At 48.7% G+C, this 17,596-nt stretch overlaps 1 protein-coding gene across 1 annotated transcript in view; it reads right to left on the reverse strand.

Moving 5' to 3' along the window:
* Positions 1 to 17,596, reverse strand: part of ASIC3 (acid sensing ion channel subunit 3) — a 233,865-nt gene that overhangs the window by 37,300 nt on the left and 178,969 nt on the right. The window contains exons 6-8 of the mRNA XM_083186467.1: positions 7,621 to 7,774; positions 6,090 to 6,181; positions 2,351 to 2,430 (exon numbers count right to left, since the gene is read on the reverse strand). Of these exons, the coding sequence (XP_083042593.1) occupies positions 2,351 to 2,430; positions 6,090 to 6,181; positions 7,621 to 7,774 (326 nt within the window). The remainder of the gene's footprint in view (positions 1 to 2,350; positions 2,431 to 6,089; positions 6,182 to 7,620; positions 7,775 to 17,596) is intronic.

Below are 17,596 nucleotides of genomic sequence, written 5' to 3' on the forward strand. Positions count from 1 at the left end.
CTGCAAGTCCTCCATACATCGGAGTACTCCTCATCTGTCTGTTCTACCTACTATGGGTGAGTGATGGCTGGAGATCAGCATCACAGCTGCTCTGTTGACCCATCTCCTGCAAGTCCTCCAAAGAGCTGAGTGCTCCTTGTCTGTCTGTTCTACCTACTATGGGTGAGTGATGGCTGGAGATCAGCAGCACTGTCTACCTGTCTCTTGCAAGTCCTCCATAAAGCCAACTGCTCCTAATTTCTCTGTTCAACCTACTATGGGTGAATGATGGCTGGAGATCAGTATCACTGCTGCACAGTCTACCTATCTCCTGCAAGTCCTCCATACAGCCAACTGCTCCTTATATCTCTGTTCTACTTACTATGGGTGAATAAGGGCTGGAGATCATTATCACTGCTGCACAGTCTACCTATCTCCTGCAAGTCCTCCTTACAGCCAACTGCTCCTTATATCTCTGTTCTACCTACTATGGGTGAAAGATGGCTGGAGATCAGCTGCACTGTCTACCTATCTCCTGCAAGTCCTCCATACAGCCGAGTGCTCCTCATCTGTCTGTTCTACCTGCTATGGGTGAGTGATGGCTGGAGATCAGTATCACTACTGCACTGTCTACCTATCTCCTGGAAGTCCTCCATACAGTCGAGTGCTCCTCATCTGTCTGTTCTACCTACTATGGGTGAGTGATGGCTGGAGATCAGCTGCACTGTCTACCTATCTCCTGCAAGTCCTCCAAACAGCCAAGTACTCCTCATCTCTCTGTTCTACCTACTATGGGTGAGTGATACTGTAGCTGGAGATCAGCTCCACTGTCTACCTATCTCCTGTAAATCCTCCATACAGTTAAGTGCTCCTCATCTGTCTGTGCTACCTACTATGGATGAGTGATGGCTGGAGATCAGTATCACTGCTGCACTGTCTACCTATCTCCTGCAAGTCCTCCATACAGCAGTGTGCTCCTCATCTGTCTGTGCTACCTACTATGGATGAGTGATGGCTGGAGATCAGCTGCGCTGTCTACCCATATCCTGTAAGTCCTCCATGCATCCGAGTGCTCCGTATCTGCCTGTTCTACCTACTATGGTTTAGTGATGGCTGGAGATCAGTATCATGGCTGTGCATCTACCTATCTCCTGCAAGACCTCCATATAGCCGAGTGCTCCTCATCTGTCTGTTCTACCTACTATGGATGAGTGATGGCTGGAGATCAGCTGCACTGTCTACCCATCTTCTGCAAGTCCTCCATGCATCCGAGTGCTCCGTATCTGTCTGTTCTACCTACCATGGTTTAGTGATGGCTGGAGATCAGTATCATGGCTGTGCGTCTACCTATCTCCTGCAAGACCTCCATATAGCCGAGTGCTCCTCATCTATCTGTTCTACCTACTATGGGTGGGCAATGGCTGGAAATCAGCTGCACTGTTTACCTATCTCCTGAAAGACCTCCATTCTGAATCTATTTGTTGTGGGGTGGACAGTCACTAGGTCAACCACAAATGGTCAACGATGACTAGGTTGACACTGAAAAATTGTCCACAGACTCAAGGTCAACTTTGACAGAAGGTTGACATGAGTTTTTCATGTTCAGTTACTGTATATGTTGACCTGGACACCAAATATATGTACCGCGTCGGCACTCACAATTACATTTTTCACTCTATGCCCACTTGGATGCCAAAGTATGAAGTCGGTCCGTACAAAAATTTGAAAAAGTAGCAACCATGACCAATATCGACCTAAAGCTTGTGTCGACCTTCTGTAAATTTTGACCTTCAGTCTGTTGACCATTTTTAGGTGTCGACCTAGTCGCTGTTGACCAATAGTGGTCGACCTAATGATTGCAGACCCAGACATTGTGGACCCAGGGACCGAATACCAATGGTCACCCCTGTACTATGTGATGTGAGGTCTGTACAGTGACTGAGTCCCGTGTGTGGCATGATGGACACCCTAAGTCAGGAATGTCCAAACTATGGCCCTCCAGCTGCAAACTACGCATCCTAGCATGCTTTGCCATAGCAAACTTGTGGCAAGGCATGATGGGACTTGTAGTTTCACAACAGCTGGAGGGCCATAGTTTGGACATGCCTGCCCTAAGTGAACAGATATAGAGCAGGACACCTAACATAGCTACTGCCCACATACCTTCAACATACCAGCCTGGTGTTCACTGGAAAGGGGTGTGGCCTAATGGCATGGAGGTGTGGTCTCACCCCCGAAGCCTTCTTAGTACTTCCATAGATTCTGCCAGCAGTGAGACAGCCCCCTCCCATCATCAGGACTGTCCCAGCCCAAAGTGGGGCGTGTCGTGGTATGGATACATGTCTCTGCCTGTCAGTCATTAGGGTCATACCTCGTACAGATAATCGAAGATCTCCATGATAGTGAGGATACTGGCTCCAATAAACAGCCCCATCTGTCCCCCGATGTCACCTGGGTACAGACACAGATTAATTATATCAAGTGAGTCAACACCAGCCATTTCCTCTCAATATATATATAATGTATGTGGGCACATAACGTGGTTCTTACCCAGCAGCCCGGCCACTTTCTATATAATGTATTATTAATGCAATATGTGGGCACATAACGTGGCTCTTACCCAGCAGCCCGGCCACTTCCTATGTAATGTATTATTAATGCAATATGTGGGCACATAACGTGGCTCTTACCCAGCAGCCTGGCCACTTCCTATATAATGTATTATTAATGCAATATGTGGGCACATAACGTGGTTCTTACCCAGCAGCCCGGTCACTTCCTATATAATGTATTATTAATGCAATATGTGGGCACATAACGTGGCTCTTACCCAGCAGCCCGGCCACTTCCTATATAATGTATTATTAATGCAATATGTGGGCACATAACGTGGTTCTTACCCAGCAGCCCGGCCACTTCCTATATAATGTATTATTAATGCAATATGTGGGCACAAAACGTGGCTCTTACCAAGCAGCCCGGTCACTTCCTATGTAATGTATTGTTAATGCCATATGTGGGCACATAACGTGGTTCTTACCCAGCAGCCCGTCCACTTCCTATATAATGTATTATTAATGTAATATGTGGGCACATAACGTGGCTCTTACCAAGCAGCCCGGGCACTTCCTATATAATGTTTTATTAATGCATTATGGGTCACATAACGTGGTTCTTACCCAGCAGCCCGGCCCCTTCCTATATAATGTATTATTAATGCAATATGTGGGCACATAACGTGGTTCTTACCCAGCAGCCCGGCCCCTTCCTATATAATGTATTATTAATGCAATATGTGGGTACATAACGTGGCTCTTACCCAGCAGCCCGGCCACTTCCTATGTAATGTATTATTAATGCAATATGTGGGCACATAACGTGGCTCTTACCCAGCAGCCTGGCCACTTCCTATATAATGTATTATTAATGCAATATGTGGGCACATAACGTGGCTCTTACCCAGCAGCCCGGCCACTTCATATATAATGTATTATTAATGCCATATGTGGGTACATATCGTGATTCTTACCCAGCAGCCCGGTCACTTCCTATGTAATGTATTATTAATGCCATATGTGGGCACATAACGTGGCTCTTACCCAGCAGCCCGGCCACTTCCTATGTAATGTATTATTAATGCAATATGTGGGCACATAACGTGGCTCTTACCCAGCAGCCTGGCCACTTCCTATATAATGTATTATTAATGCAATATGTGGGCACATAACGTGGTTCTTACCCAGCAGCCCGGCCACTTCCTATATAATGTATTATTAATGCCATATGTGGGCACATAACGTGGTTCTTACCCAGCAGCCCGGCCACTTCCTATATAATGTAGAATTATTGCCATATGTGGGCACATAACGTGGCTCTTACCCAGCCGCCCGGCCACTTCTTACATAATGTATTATTAATTACATATGTGGGCACATAACGTGGCTCTTACCCAGCATCCCAGCCACTTCTTATATCAGTATTATTAATGCCATATGTGGGCACATAACGTGGTTCTTACCCAGCAGCCCGGCCACTTCCTATATAATGTATTATTAATGCCATATGTGGGCACATAACATGGTTCTTACCCAGCAGCCCGGCCACTTCCTATATAATGTATTATTAATGCCATATGTGGACAACTAACGTGGCTCTTACCCAGCAGCCTGGCCACTTCCTATATAATGTATTATTAATGCAATATGTGGGCACATAACGTGGTTCTTACCCAGCAGCCCGGTCACTTCCTATATAATGTATTATTAATGCAATATGTGGGCACATAACGTGGCTCTTACCCAGCAGCCCGGCCACTTCCTATGTAATGTATTATTAATGCAATATGTGGGCACATAACGTGGCTCTTACCCAGCAGCCTGGCCACTTCCTATATAATGTATTATTAATGCAATATGTGGGCACATAACGTGGTTCTTACCCAGCAGCCCGGCCACTTCCTATATAATGTATTATTAATGCCATATGTGGGCACATAACGTGGTTCTTACCCAGCAGCCCGGCCACTTCCTATATAATGTAGAATTAATGCCATATGTGGGCACATAACGTGGCTCTTACCCAGCCGCCCGGCCACTTCTTACATAATGTATTATTAATTACATATGTGGGCACATAACGTGGCTCTTACCCAGCATCCCGGCCACTTCTTATATCAGTATTATTAATGCCATATGTGGGCACATATCGTGATTCTTACCCAGCAGCCCGGCCACTTCCTATATAATGTATTATTAATGCAATATGTGGGCACATAACGTGGTTCTTACCCAGCAGCCCGGCCACTGCCTATATAATGTATTATTAATGCCATATGTGGGCACATAACGTGGTTCTTACCCAGCAGCAGCATGGCCACTTCCTATCTAATGTATTATTAATGCAATATATGGGCACATAACGTGGTTCTTACCCAGCAGCCTGGGCACTTCCTATATAATGTATTATTGATGCAATATGTGGGCACATAACGTGGTTCTTACCCAGCAGCCCGGCCACTTCCTATATAATGTATTATTAATGCAATATGTGGGCACATAACGTGGTTCTTACCCAGCAGCCCGGCCACTTCATGTATAATGTATTATTAATGCCATATGTGGGCACATATCGTGGTTTTTGCCCAGCCACTTCCTATATAAAGTATTATTATTGACATATGTGGGCACATAACATGGCTCTTACCCAACAGCCCGGCCACTTCCTATATAATGTATTATTAATGCCATATGTGGGCACATAACGTGATTCTTACCCAGCAGCTCAGCCACTTCCTATATAAAGTATTATTAATGACATATGTGGGCACATAACGTGGCTCTTACCCAGCAGCCCGGCCACTTCCTATATAATGTATTATTAATGCCATATGTGGGCACAAAACGTGGATCTTATCCAGCAGCCCGGCCACTTCCTATATAATGTATTATATATGCCATATGTGGGCACATAACGTGGTCCTTACCGAGCAGCCCCGGCCACTTCCTATATAATGTATTATTGATGCATTATGGGTCACATAACGTGGCTCTTACCCAGCAGCCTGGCACTTCCTATATAATGTATTATTAATGCCATATGTGGACAAATAACGTGTTTTTTACCCAGCAGCCCGGCCACTTTCTATGTAATGTATTATTAATGCATTATGTGGCACATACGTGGCTCTTACCCAGCAGCCTGGCCACTTCGTATGTAATGTATTATTAATGCCATATGTGGGCACATAACGTGGTTCTTACCCAGCAGCCCCGGGACACTTCCTATCTAATGTATTATTGATGCATTATGGGTAACATAACGTGGCTCTTACCCAGCAGCCCGGCCACTTCCTATATAATGTATTATTAATGCCATATGTGGGCTTATAATGTGGCTCTTACCCAGCAGCCCAGCCACTTCCTATATAATGTATTATTAATGCCGTATGTGGGCACATAACGTGGCTCTTACCCAGCAGCCCGGCCACTTCCTATATAATGTATTATTAATGCCATATGTAGGCACATAATGTGGCTCTTACCCAGCAGCCCGGCCACTTCCTATATAATGTATTATTAATGCCATATGTGGGCACATAACGTGGTTCTTACCCAGCAGCCCGGCCACTTCATACGCTGCCTTCTGCTCAATAGTTTCATAGTTCAGAGCTTCAAAGAAAATGTCCATAATTAAAACATTTTCCCTGAAACAGACACAAACATTCAAAGTTAGTGACAGTCGCCTGTGAGCTGGGCGCGGCCTCCTGTGAGCTAAGGGCGGCCTCCTGTGAGCTGGGGACGGCCTCCTGTAAGCTGGGGGCGGCCGCCTGTGAGGTGGGGGCTGCCGCTTGTGAACTGGGCGCGGCCTCCTGTGAGCTGGGTGCGGCCTCCTGTGAGCTGGGCGCGGCCTCCTGTGAGCTGGGGAGGCCTCCTGTGAGCTGGGGGCGGCCGCCTGTGAGCTGGGGGCGGCCGCCTGTGAGCTGGGGGCTGCCGCCTGTGAGCTGAGGGCGGCCTCCTGTGAGCTGAGGGCGGCCTCCTGTGAGCTGGGGACGGCCTCTGTGAGCTGAGGGCGGCCTCCTGTGAGCTGGGGGCGGCCTCCTGTGACCTGGGGGCGGCCTCCTGTGAGCTGGGGGCGGCCGCCTGTGAGCTGGGCGAGGCCTCCTGTGAGCTGGGGGCGGCCTCCTGTGAGATGGGGCCGGCCTCCTGTGAGCTGGGGGCTGCCGCCTGTGAGCTGGGCGCGGCCTCCTGTGAGCTGAGGGCGGCCTCCTGTGAGCTGAGGGCGGCCTCCTGTGAGCTGAGGGCGGCCTCCTGTGAGCTGGGTGCGGCCGCCTGTGAGCTGGGTGCGGCCGCCTGTGAGCTGGGGGCGGCCGCCTGTGAGCTGGGGGCGGCCTCCTGTGAGCTGGGGGCGGCCTCCTGTGAGCTGGAAGCGGCCGCCTGTGAGCTGGAAGCGGCCGCCTGTGAGCTGGGCGCGGCCTCCTGTGAGCTGAGGGCGGCCTCCTGTGAGCTGAGGGCGGCCACCTGTGAGCTGGGTGCGGCCGCCTGTGAGCTGGGGATGGCCTCCTGTGAGCTGGGGGCTGCCGTCTGTGAGCTGGGGGCTGCCGCCTGTGAGCTGGGGGCGGTCGCCTGTGAGCTGGGGGCGGCCGTCTGTGAGCTGGGGGCGGCCGTCTGTGAGCTGGGGGCGGCCGTCTGTGAGCTGGGGGCGGCCGCCTGTGAGCTGGGGCGGTCGCCTGTGAGCTGGGGGCGGCTGGCTGTGAGCTGGGGACGGCCTCCTGTGAGCTGGGGGCGGCCGGCTGTGAGCTGGGTCCGGCCGCCTGTGAGCTGGGGCCGGCCTCCTGTGAGCTGGGGCCGTCCTCCTGTGAGCTGGGGGCGGCCGGCTGTGAGCTGGGTCCGGCCTCCTGTGAGCTGGGGGCTGCCGTCTGTGAGCTGGGGGCTGCCGCCTGTGAGCTGGGCGCGGCCTCCTGTGAGCTGAGGGCGGCCTCCTGTGAGCTGGGGGCGGCCTCCTGTAGGCTAGGAGCTAACAATCGAGAGGGAAAGGTTGACAGACAGATGCTGCGGGAGGGTGGAGCCTAATATAGGAAGCACCTAGCATGGACGCCATCTGCGCTCAGCACTATCCAGTATGCAATGACGGCACTATACTCACGAAATGTAGTCCTCAGTCTTGTTGTATTTCTTGGCCAGATATTTGGCAGATGATTTGCTCGGCATTTTCACCATAGACAATTCCTTCCCAAACCTGACCAGACTGCACGGAGTCCCACACACGCAGAAAGACTTTCCTTGTGCCCCCATGGATTCTGGAACGAGTACAATAAACATCATCAGAGAGAGTAGGAGACGTGGGGCAGAGGGCAGGAGATGTGGGGCAGAGGGCAGGTGACGTGGGGCAGAGACTAATCCCTCACTGCACCCCCAGGGAGACCCATTAATTCAGGTATTATTTTTTTTACATCCAATCTTTCATTTTATGTTGACTCTTTTCTACAACCCAGAGTCTCCACCCTCAGGTCCCATATCCGAGATACCACTCATTTTTTACAAATTATTCAGAACCTAATATGGAAAAACTCCTACAATTTTTTTTACTTTGGATGTCCAAAGTCTATATTCCAACATTCCACATGAAACAGGTGTCATTCCAGACAGATTATTCTCGGATGGGGACCTGGGGTTGGATCACCAGCACTTTATCACAGATGCCCATAGCTTTCATTTTACAGCACAATCATTTTCTGTTTTTAGACACTTTTTATTTACAGATCATGGGTACTGCCATTGGGACCAGGTTTGCCCCCAGCTATGCCAACCTCTATATGGGGGCGGTCGAGGACCACCTCATCTGGGGGGGCGGCTGGGAGTCGAGCTTGGTCCTCTATGGCAGGTACATCGATGACCTCTTCATTGTTTGGGATGGGGATGAACTTTCTGCCCAAAGTTTTGTTAATCACCTCAATTCCAATCAATTTAATTTAAACTTCACGCACATTTTTCACTCTCACAAAACCACTTTTTTTGATATAACCCTTAAAATATGATATAACAAAATCTATACAACAAATCATGTTAAGGAAGTAGGGACTAATGCATATTTGCACTTTCAAAGTGCACATTAACCTCCATGGGTCAAAAATATACCGAAGAGGCAGTTCTTACGCCTCAAAAGAAATTGTTCTGACACCGCTTCCTTTCATGAACAGGCTTGTGGAATGAGGAAGTCCTTTGAGAACCGAGGTTATCCAAAATTTATTTTGGATAAAGCCTTGAATAATATCAGTACATTAGAGGTTTTACTAAAACCCAAAGAAAGACCAACTAACTCCACAAAAAGAGAATTGGCATAGGTACTTGTGTATTATCACGGCTCCCACGATTTCCATCTTATGGCATCTTATACAATTTAAAATTGTATACCATTGTATATAACATACAACGGCATACGAAGAGATGAGATGAGATTTTAAATTGTATAGGCACACTAATGGGTGCTTTCAAGGTCAATTGGCCCCCCTATAACATTTTTAATTGTATAAGCACCCTAATGGGTGCTTACAATGTTAAATGCACCCCCACGCCACCCCCACTATCAACGCCAACCCGAAGCGTGGCGAGCGCAGCGAGCCCGTGAGGGGCGGCGGTACGCGTCCTCCGACCTTTTCATACCCCCACTATCCATGTCGGCGTGGAGTTGATTTTATATAGTGTGGCGAGTGCATCAAACCCCCGAGCCCGAAGCCTGACGAGCGCAGCGAGCCCCGCGAGGGGACGTGTAATACTTTACATGTATTACGCGTCCCCTCGCCATGCTTTGGGCTCGGTGGCTCGCTGCGCTCGCCACACTATATAAAATCAACTCCACGCCGACATGGACAGTGGGGGTATGAAAAGGTCGGAGGATGCGTACCGCCGCCCCTTGCGGGCTCGCTGCACTCGCCACGCTTCGGGTTGGCGTTCATAGTGGGGGTGGCGTGGGGGTGCATTTAACATTGTAAGCACCCATTAGGGTGCTTATACAATTAAAAATCTTATAGGGGGTCCAATTGACCTTGAAAGCACCCATTATTGTGCTTATACATTTTAATATCTCATCTCATCTCATTGTATGCCATATACAATGGTATACAATTTTAAATTGTATAAGATCGGGTCCCATCGCAGCACATCTCATCTCATTGCATACCATCTTAATGCAGCCCCCACACCGGCGTGCGTTGTGGGCTTAACTAGCACACACAGCATCGCATCGTATGCCTTGTGCATACGATGTGCATACGATGCGATGCTGTGCTAGAAAAAGCTAGTACAAAAAGTATGTGCAGCACACATCGTACAGCATCGCACCGCCGGCATCGGCGCGTGTGTGGGCTGCATAAGCCTTATGGTATACAATGAGATGGGATGAGATGGGAGCCGTGATAATACACAAGTACCTTGGCATATATAGACACCTATAATAAAAGATCTATAATAAAAAAGAATTACAACATCCTGAAGCAAGACCCCCTCCTTTTGAACTCATTACCAGAAGAACCAATCTTTGTCTTTAAGAAAAATACATCCCTGAAAAATATGTTAGCACCAAGTTTCTTAAAACCCATTTTATATCATGCAACCCAGAACTTTCATGGCTCCCTCCGAAACCAAAAGGGTTCTTTAAATGTGGGGGCAACAAATGCATCACATGCACCCTCACTTCTCATACTCAGACAGAAAGATAAAGAATATAAAATAAACGGATTCATTAATTGCAACTCATCATTTGTTATTTATATTTTAATTTGCAGCTGCGGGTTATATTATGTTGGTCGTACGACCTGAAAGCTGCGGATGAGGTTCCTAGAACATTGTAGGAACAGATACTTACCCATAGCGTATGACCCCCTTTTCTGAAATCCAGATATTCTTAAAATGATTGGGATTGAAAATATAGCTGTAACTTTAAGAGGTGGCGACCGTTATAGAAAACTGTGTAGGCGAGAAATATTCTGGATGCACCAATTAGGATCGATTTATCCCTCTGGTCTTAATGAAGCAGTCATGTGACCACTACGAATCTCAGAGCATGAATGACCAATGGAAACATCCGGCGATGGCGCGGATCATGTGACTTTACACGCAGGTCCTCAGAAACACTTCATTTCACGTGTCTGCGTCATCGTGTGCGCCCACCAGTGCTTAAAGTGGTCCAAGGGAGGTGGTGGAACTCAACCCTCTACACCCACCCTTTCGGGCCACACCCATAGCACCTCCCACCTGGAATAAGTAACGCCCCTAATGCCACCCTTACATGGTAGCAAGGGTATTCAGTGGTGGGCAGGGGGCAGTGGCGTAACTATAAAATTTGCTCCCCCAAGCATGCCACTTGTTTTTACATATATATATATATATATATATATATATATATATATATATATATATATATATATATATATATAGTCGAAGTGGGAACTGGGGTATGAAGTGGGGGTATGAAAAATCTAGAATTCTTTAGTGATCATTCCAGGCTGTACTGTCACAGTGAAGCAGTCATGTTAGTGCCCCCTGTTCACATTATACTACACTGCCCCTTACATACATGCCCATAGTAGTAGAACAGCTTAAATGCACAATTCCCACAGTAGTAGAACCACTAACATGGACAATACCAACAGTAGTACCACTTATACACAATGCCCACAGAGGTAGCATCCCTTACATATAATGCCCAGAGTAGTAGCACAGCCTACACTTAATGTCCACAGTAGTAGGGGAAGAGAATACTTAAATGTGAGCGGCCATTGCCCAGCTCTGCTGCAGGTACTTCTGTGCAGTCATCACCCACATTGAGGGCATGGTTATCCCAGGAAGGTCATCGTTGCTGCAAGGGCCAGGGCTCCTTTATGGCACAGCAACTACTCTGCCTGCGACTTCTCCTCATAGCTCCATGCGGCATGCACTGGGCATGATAATCACTATAACCTGAGGGGGGGGGGGGGGGGGATTCTTTTAGGAATGCCGGAATTGGGAATTTTTCAAACTGGAATTCCGGAATTGAAAAAATGCCCCAGGATTGGCATCTACCTTCAATGTTGAGCGCACATCTTCCTGGCACCTTGAGTGCACAAGAGAGAAAAAAAGTCTGTATTTGCTTCTATAAGCCTCTATAGTGGGGTTGCTATGTTGTGCATTAATAGTCTGGACGTAGTAGGGGGTACAGCTAGCGCTCTTGATGGGATGACTTAAAATACTGCAACAGATATGAGGAAAACTGCAACAATTAGAATAGCCAAATTAGGGGTTCCAGTGATTGCAACACATCATTATAAATACCAATATTCAGCATTGCTCCATAAATATTGGCAGTGCAATTGTTTTTCTTTTTACCCTACCACAGCATCTAGGAACAGCTATACGGGGGAGAATACCCTGTTCGTGCAGATACACAAGGGTGCATCGACTGAGACACATTAGGAACCCGGGGAAGGATCTTATACAAGGGAGAACCTGGTCGCTCACCCCGACTCCGGCGGCAGACGGGGCTCAGCTCCAGGGACCAAGCCGTGCCGGGTTCCATATCTCCTGCGCCCGACATCACTTCCCCGTCACAGTGCATTATGACATCCGGCTGTGCGGAGTGCCGCTGCCAGTACCCGGTGCCCGCGCCCGTACATTGCCGGGGTGGGCGCAGCGCTTAGGTCACACTCTGATAACAGTAACTTACTGGTCACACGCAACTCAGCGAACGGCGGGCAGGTGTGATGGAGGAGGAATGACGCGCCAAAGGGTGAGGTGGCAGCAGTAGTCAGGTTGTTCCTAACAGGCGCCGGCGCCCACCACAGACCCCGCGGGCGGTCGCGCCTCCAAGCGACTGCGGGGGCTGCCTCACGGTGGCTACGCCCCTGGCAGGGGGGGGCAGGTATTCAGCAGGGAGCATCATAAAAACATAAAGGCCCACACAGTTACCTAGTACGCCTCACAAATCAAGCCCAAACAATGACAGGATACTGAAATCATTATATACTATCTATCTGTAATGCCAATTACACATTATGCCGCACATTGTGATGCCAATTACACATTACACCCCACACCGTAATGCCCATTCCACATTACTACAAACACCATGATGCCCATTATGCCGCACAACATGATGCCCATTACACATATGACCCCACAGTGCCAGATACATATGTCCCCACAGTGGCAGGCATGCCCCCACAGTGCCAGTCATACCCCCACAGTGCCAGATATGCCTCCACAGTGCCAGATATGCCCCCATAGTGCCAGACACATTTATGCCCCCACAGTGCCAGAAACAGATCTGCACCCATAGTGCCAGATATGCCTCCACAGTGTCAGATATGCCACCACAGTGCCAGATATGCCCCCACAGTGCCAGATATGCCCCCACAGTGCCAGATACATACATGCCCCCAGAGTGCCAGACACATTTATGCCCCCACAGTGCCAGAAACAGATCTGCACCCATAGTGCCAGATATGCCTCCACAGTGCCAGATATGCCCCCACAGTGCCAGACACATATATATTCCCCCAGAGTGCCAGACACATATATGCCCCCACAGTGTCAGTTATGCCCCCACAGTGCCAGACACAGATCTGCACCCATAGTGCCAGATATGCCTCCAGTGTCAGATATGCCCCCACAGTGCCAGACACATATATATTCCCCCAGAGTGCCAGACACATATATGCCCCCACAGTGTCAGTTATGCCCCCACAGTGCCAGACACAGATCTGCACCCATAGTGCCAGATATGCCTCCAGTGTCAGATATGCCACCACAGTGCCAGATATGCCCCCACAGAGCTAGACACATATATGCCCCCACAGTGCCAGACACAGATATGCCCCCATAGTGCCAGATATTCCCACACAATGCCAGCCTGGTATGCCCCTATAAACACATATTCCAACAATATGTAAAAGAATATCCCAGCAGCAGCACAACTCACCATTGTTGTTGCTGCTGCTGTCGGGGAGAGGAGAGTCCGTGTCATCCTCGAGTGCTGGCTGGCTCCTCGTCCTCCACTGCTGCTCCCCTTCGGAGGGGAGCGCATAACCCGTCTCTTCTTCCCCTTGCCATCAGCCGCCAAATCATCCCTTGCGGGCTGGCTCCTAATTGGCTGCCGGCCCGCGAGCTCTGATTGGCTCGGGATCTGGCAGCCAAACAGGAGCCAGTCCACAAGCTCTGATTGACTGACGGCTGCAGTGCCCAGTCGTCACAGGGAGAAAGCAGGCGGAGGTGCTACTGCTACACTGTGTACGGATGGCGGCTGGTAGGGTAGCCGTACACAGTGTGCTAGGCTGCTGCGGAGGCAGGGGGATAATAGGCGTGCTCCAGAGGCTGAGGTCTAATATGAGCCAGCCTGCTGGAGGAAATTTTAATATAATTGTGGCCATGCACGGTGGGTGGAAGGAGGCGGAACTGAGTTCCGGCTTCAATTACAACTGCCGGAACTCAGTTCAGCCCCGTTCCGGCCCACTTTAACCCCTGGCGCCCACCCTCCGTACAGTGCGCAGCGGACATACGGTGTGCATGCATGCTGTCTGCACTGAGCGGAAGTGGGACACGAATATTACAGGCACCCATTCCCTCCCAAGTTATAATTGTCTCTTTTCCTGATCATGTGATCGGGTCCGGTCACGTGATCGGAAATCTAATACATATTTATTGTGAATTATAAAGCCTTATCTTTGAAACTGTTACTAATAAAATAACTTTTTGAATGGGATAACATTAGTCTCTCTATTATATTGCCTCCTCTTCAAATACAACTTATTACTATATGTATGTAACTTGATTGGATGATCTTAGCACCCAGTGCAACACATTGTAACAATCACTGGGGTATAGAAGTCAGTCTGACAACCATTACAGTATCCCTGATAAAGCTGCAGTTTGGGAAAGCAGCGAAACGCGTTGGTGTCTCCACAATCATTCCTACCTCTGCTTTTGTTGGACACTGTTCCTGTCCATTGGACAGACCACAACTTCACCACTATCCAGCAAATCGTGGGAAGCACTTCTGGCCGGGGAATCTATTCCATCCCTTCCCAGGCCAGCCACTAGAGAGGATCCTTTCTTTACGCTTGCCGGGAGCTCCACAATTTCCTCAGACAATGGGGCTCACCACCTGTCTTGCTGACATTCAGGAGAATCATTCAACTGCCATTGGTTAATGTGCCATTGTTTAAGTGTAGAATTACATCCAAGAAGGAGTGGTGTGTTTAGAAGTATATTACAGCAGGAGGGGGTGGGGTTAACGGCTCAGTGTATTACAGCAGGAGGGGGTGGGGTTAACGGCTCAGTGTATTACAGCAGGAGGGGGTGGGGTTAACGGCTCAGTGTATTACAGCAGGAAGGGGTGGGGTTAACTGCTCAGTGTATTACAGCAGGAAGAGGTGGGGTCAACTGCTCAGTGTATTACAGCAGGAGGGGGTGGGGTTAACGGCTCAGTGTATTACAGCAGGAAGGGGTGGGGTCAACGGCTCAGTGTATTACAGCAGGAGGGGGTGGGGTCAACTGCTCAGTGTATTACAGCAGGAAGAGGTGGGGTCAACTGCTCAGTGTTTTACAGCAGGAGGGGGTGGGGTTAACGGCTCAGTGTATTACAGCAGGAAGGGGTGGGGTCAACGGCTCAGTGTATTACAGCAGGAGGGGGTGGGGTCAACTGCTCAGTGTATTACAGCAGGAGGGGGTGGGGTTAACGGCTCAGTGTATTACAGCAGGAGTGGGTGGGGTTAACTGCTCAGTGTATTACAGCAGGAGGGGGTGGGGTTAACTGCTCAGTGTATTACAGCAGGAGGGGGTGGGGTTAACGGCTCAGCGTATTACAGCAGGAGGGGGTGGGGTTAACTGCTCAGTGTATTACAGCAGGAGGGGGTGGGGTTAACTGCTCAGCGTATTACAGCAGGAGGGGGTGGGGTTAACTGCTCAGTGTATTACAGCAGGAGGGGGTGGGGTTAACTGCTCAGTGTATTACAGCAGGAGGGGGTGGGGTTAACGGCTCAGTGTATTACAGCAGGAGGGGGTGGGGTTAACTGCTCAGTGTATTACAGCAGGAGGGGGTGAGGTTAACTGCTCAGTGTATTACAGCAGGAAGGGGTGGGGTTAACTGCTCAGTGTATTACAGCAGGAGGGGGTGGGGTTAACTGCTCAGTGTATTACAGCAGGAGGGGGTGGGGTTAACTGCTCAGTGTATTACAGCAGGAGCGGGTGGGGTTAACTGCTCAGTGTATTACAGCAGGTGGGGGTGGGGTTAACTGCTCAGTGTATTACAGCAGGAGGGGGTGGGGTTAACTGCTCAGTGTATTACAGAAGGAGGGGGTGGGGTTAACTGCTCAGTTTATTACAGCAGGAGGGGGTGGGGTTAACTGCTCAGGTGATTACTGTTCTGTAATACTATTGTACTGGTACGTCATACTGAGTGGTGTGATTACTGTTCTGTAATACTACTGTACTGGTACGTCATACTGAGTGGTGTGATTACTGTTCTGTAATACTACTGTACTGGTACGTCATACTGAGTGGTGTGATTACTGTTCTGTAATACTATTGTACTGGTACGTCATACTGAGTGGTGTGATTACTGTTCTGTAATACTATTGTACTGGTACGTCATACTGAGTGGTGTGATTACTGTTCTGTAATACTATTGTACTGGTACGTCATACTGAGTGGTGTGATTACTGTTCTGTAATACTATTGTACTGGTACGTCATACTGAGTGGTGTGATTACTGTTCTGTAATACTACTGTACTGGTACGTCATACTGAGTGGTGTGATTACTGTTCTGTAATACTACTGTACTGGTACGTCATACTGAGTGGTGTGATTACTGTTCTGTAATACTATTGTACTGGTACGTCATACTGAGTGGTGTAATTACTGTTCTGTAATACTATTGTACTGGTACTGTGTGACGGAACCAGGCCACGCCCCTTTCCGTCATATGTTGTTCTCCCGCCTCTTTCTGCGCTTCAGCAAAGAGAATTGCAAAATGCCGGCGATAACCGGATATTATCACTGACTGTATTCATATCTGAGCTGTGTTCCTCAAACTGCTGTATACAGGGGACATCACAGGGCTGTATGTCGGACAATAATAGGATGTTATACTGACTGTATTCATATCTGAGCTGTGTTCCCCAGACTGCTGCATACAGGGGACATCACAGGGCGGTATGTCGGACAATAATAGGATGTTATACTGACTGTAATCATATCTGAGCTGTGTTCCCCAGACTGCTGTATACAGGGGACATCACAGGGCTGTATGTCGGACAATAATAGGATGTTATACTGACTGTATTCATATCTGAGCTGTGTTCCCCAGACTGCTGCATACAGGGGACATCACAGGGCGGTATGTCGGACAATAATAGGATGTTATACTGACTGTAATCATATCTGAGCTGTGTTCCCCAGACTGCTGTATACAGGGGACATCACAGGGCGGTATGTCGGACAATAATAGGATGTTATACTGACTGTAATCATATCTGAGCTGTGTTCCCCAGACTGCTGCATACAGGGGACATCACAGGGCTGTATGTCGGACAATAATAGGATGTTATACTGACTGTATTCATATCTGAGCTGTGTTCCCCAGACTGCTGTATACAGGGGACATCACAGGGCGGTATGTCGGACAATAATAGGATGTTATACTGACTGTAATCATATCTGAGCTGTGTTCCCCAGACTGCTGTATACAGGGGACATCACAGGGCGGTATGTCGGACAATAATAGGATGTTATACTGACTGTATTCATATCTGAGCTGTGTTCCCCAGACTGCTGTATACAGGGGACATCACAGGGCTGTATGTCGGACAATAATAGGATGTTACACTGACTGTATTTATATCTGAGCTGTGTTCCCCAGACTGCTGCATACAGGGGACATCACAGGGCTGTATGTCAGACAATAATAATATGTTATACTGAATAATCCAAACAGGTTATTCCATTAGGCTGAGTATGTGTGCTACTGGAGGGAAATATTCCCTCATGTTATGTAAATGACTGTAATATGTTCCCAAAGCTTTGTATACTGTATCCCATACTGTTACATATGCATATGAAGGCAACAAGATAGTTTTCTGGGCACAGGAGA

This window comes from Crinia signifera, chromosome 5 (genome assembly GCF_055691185.1).
Source record: "Crinia signifera chromosome 5, ASM5569118v1, whole genome shotgun sequence".
NCBI classification, from domain to species: domain Eukaryota; kingdom Metazoa; phylum Chordata; class Amphibia; order Anura; family Myobatrachidae; genus Crinia; species Crinia signifera.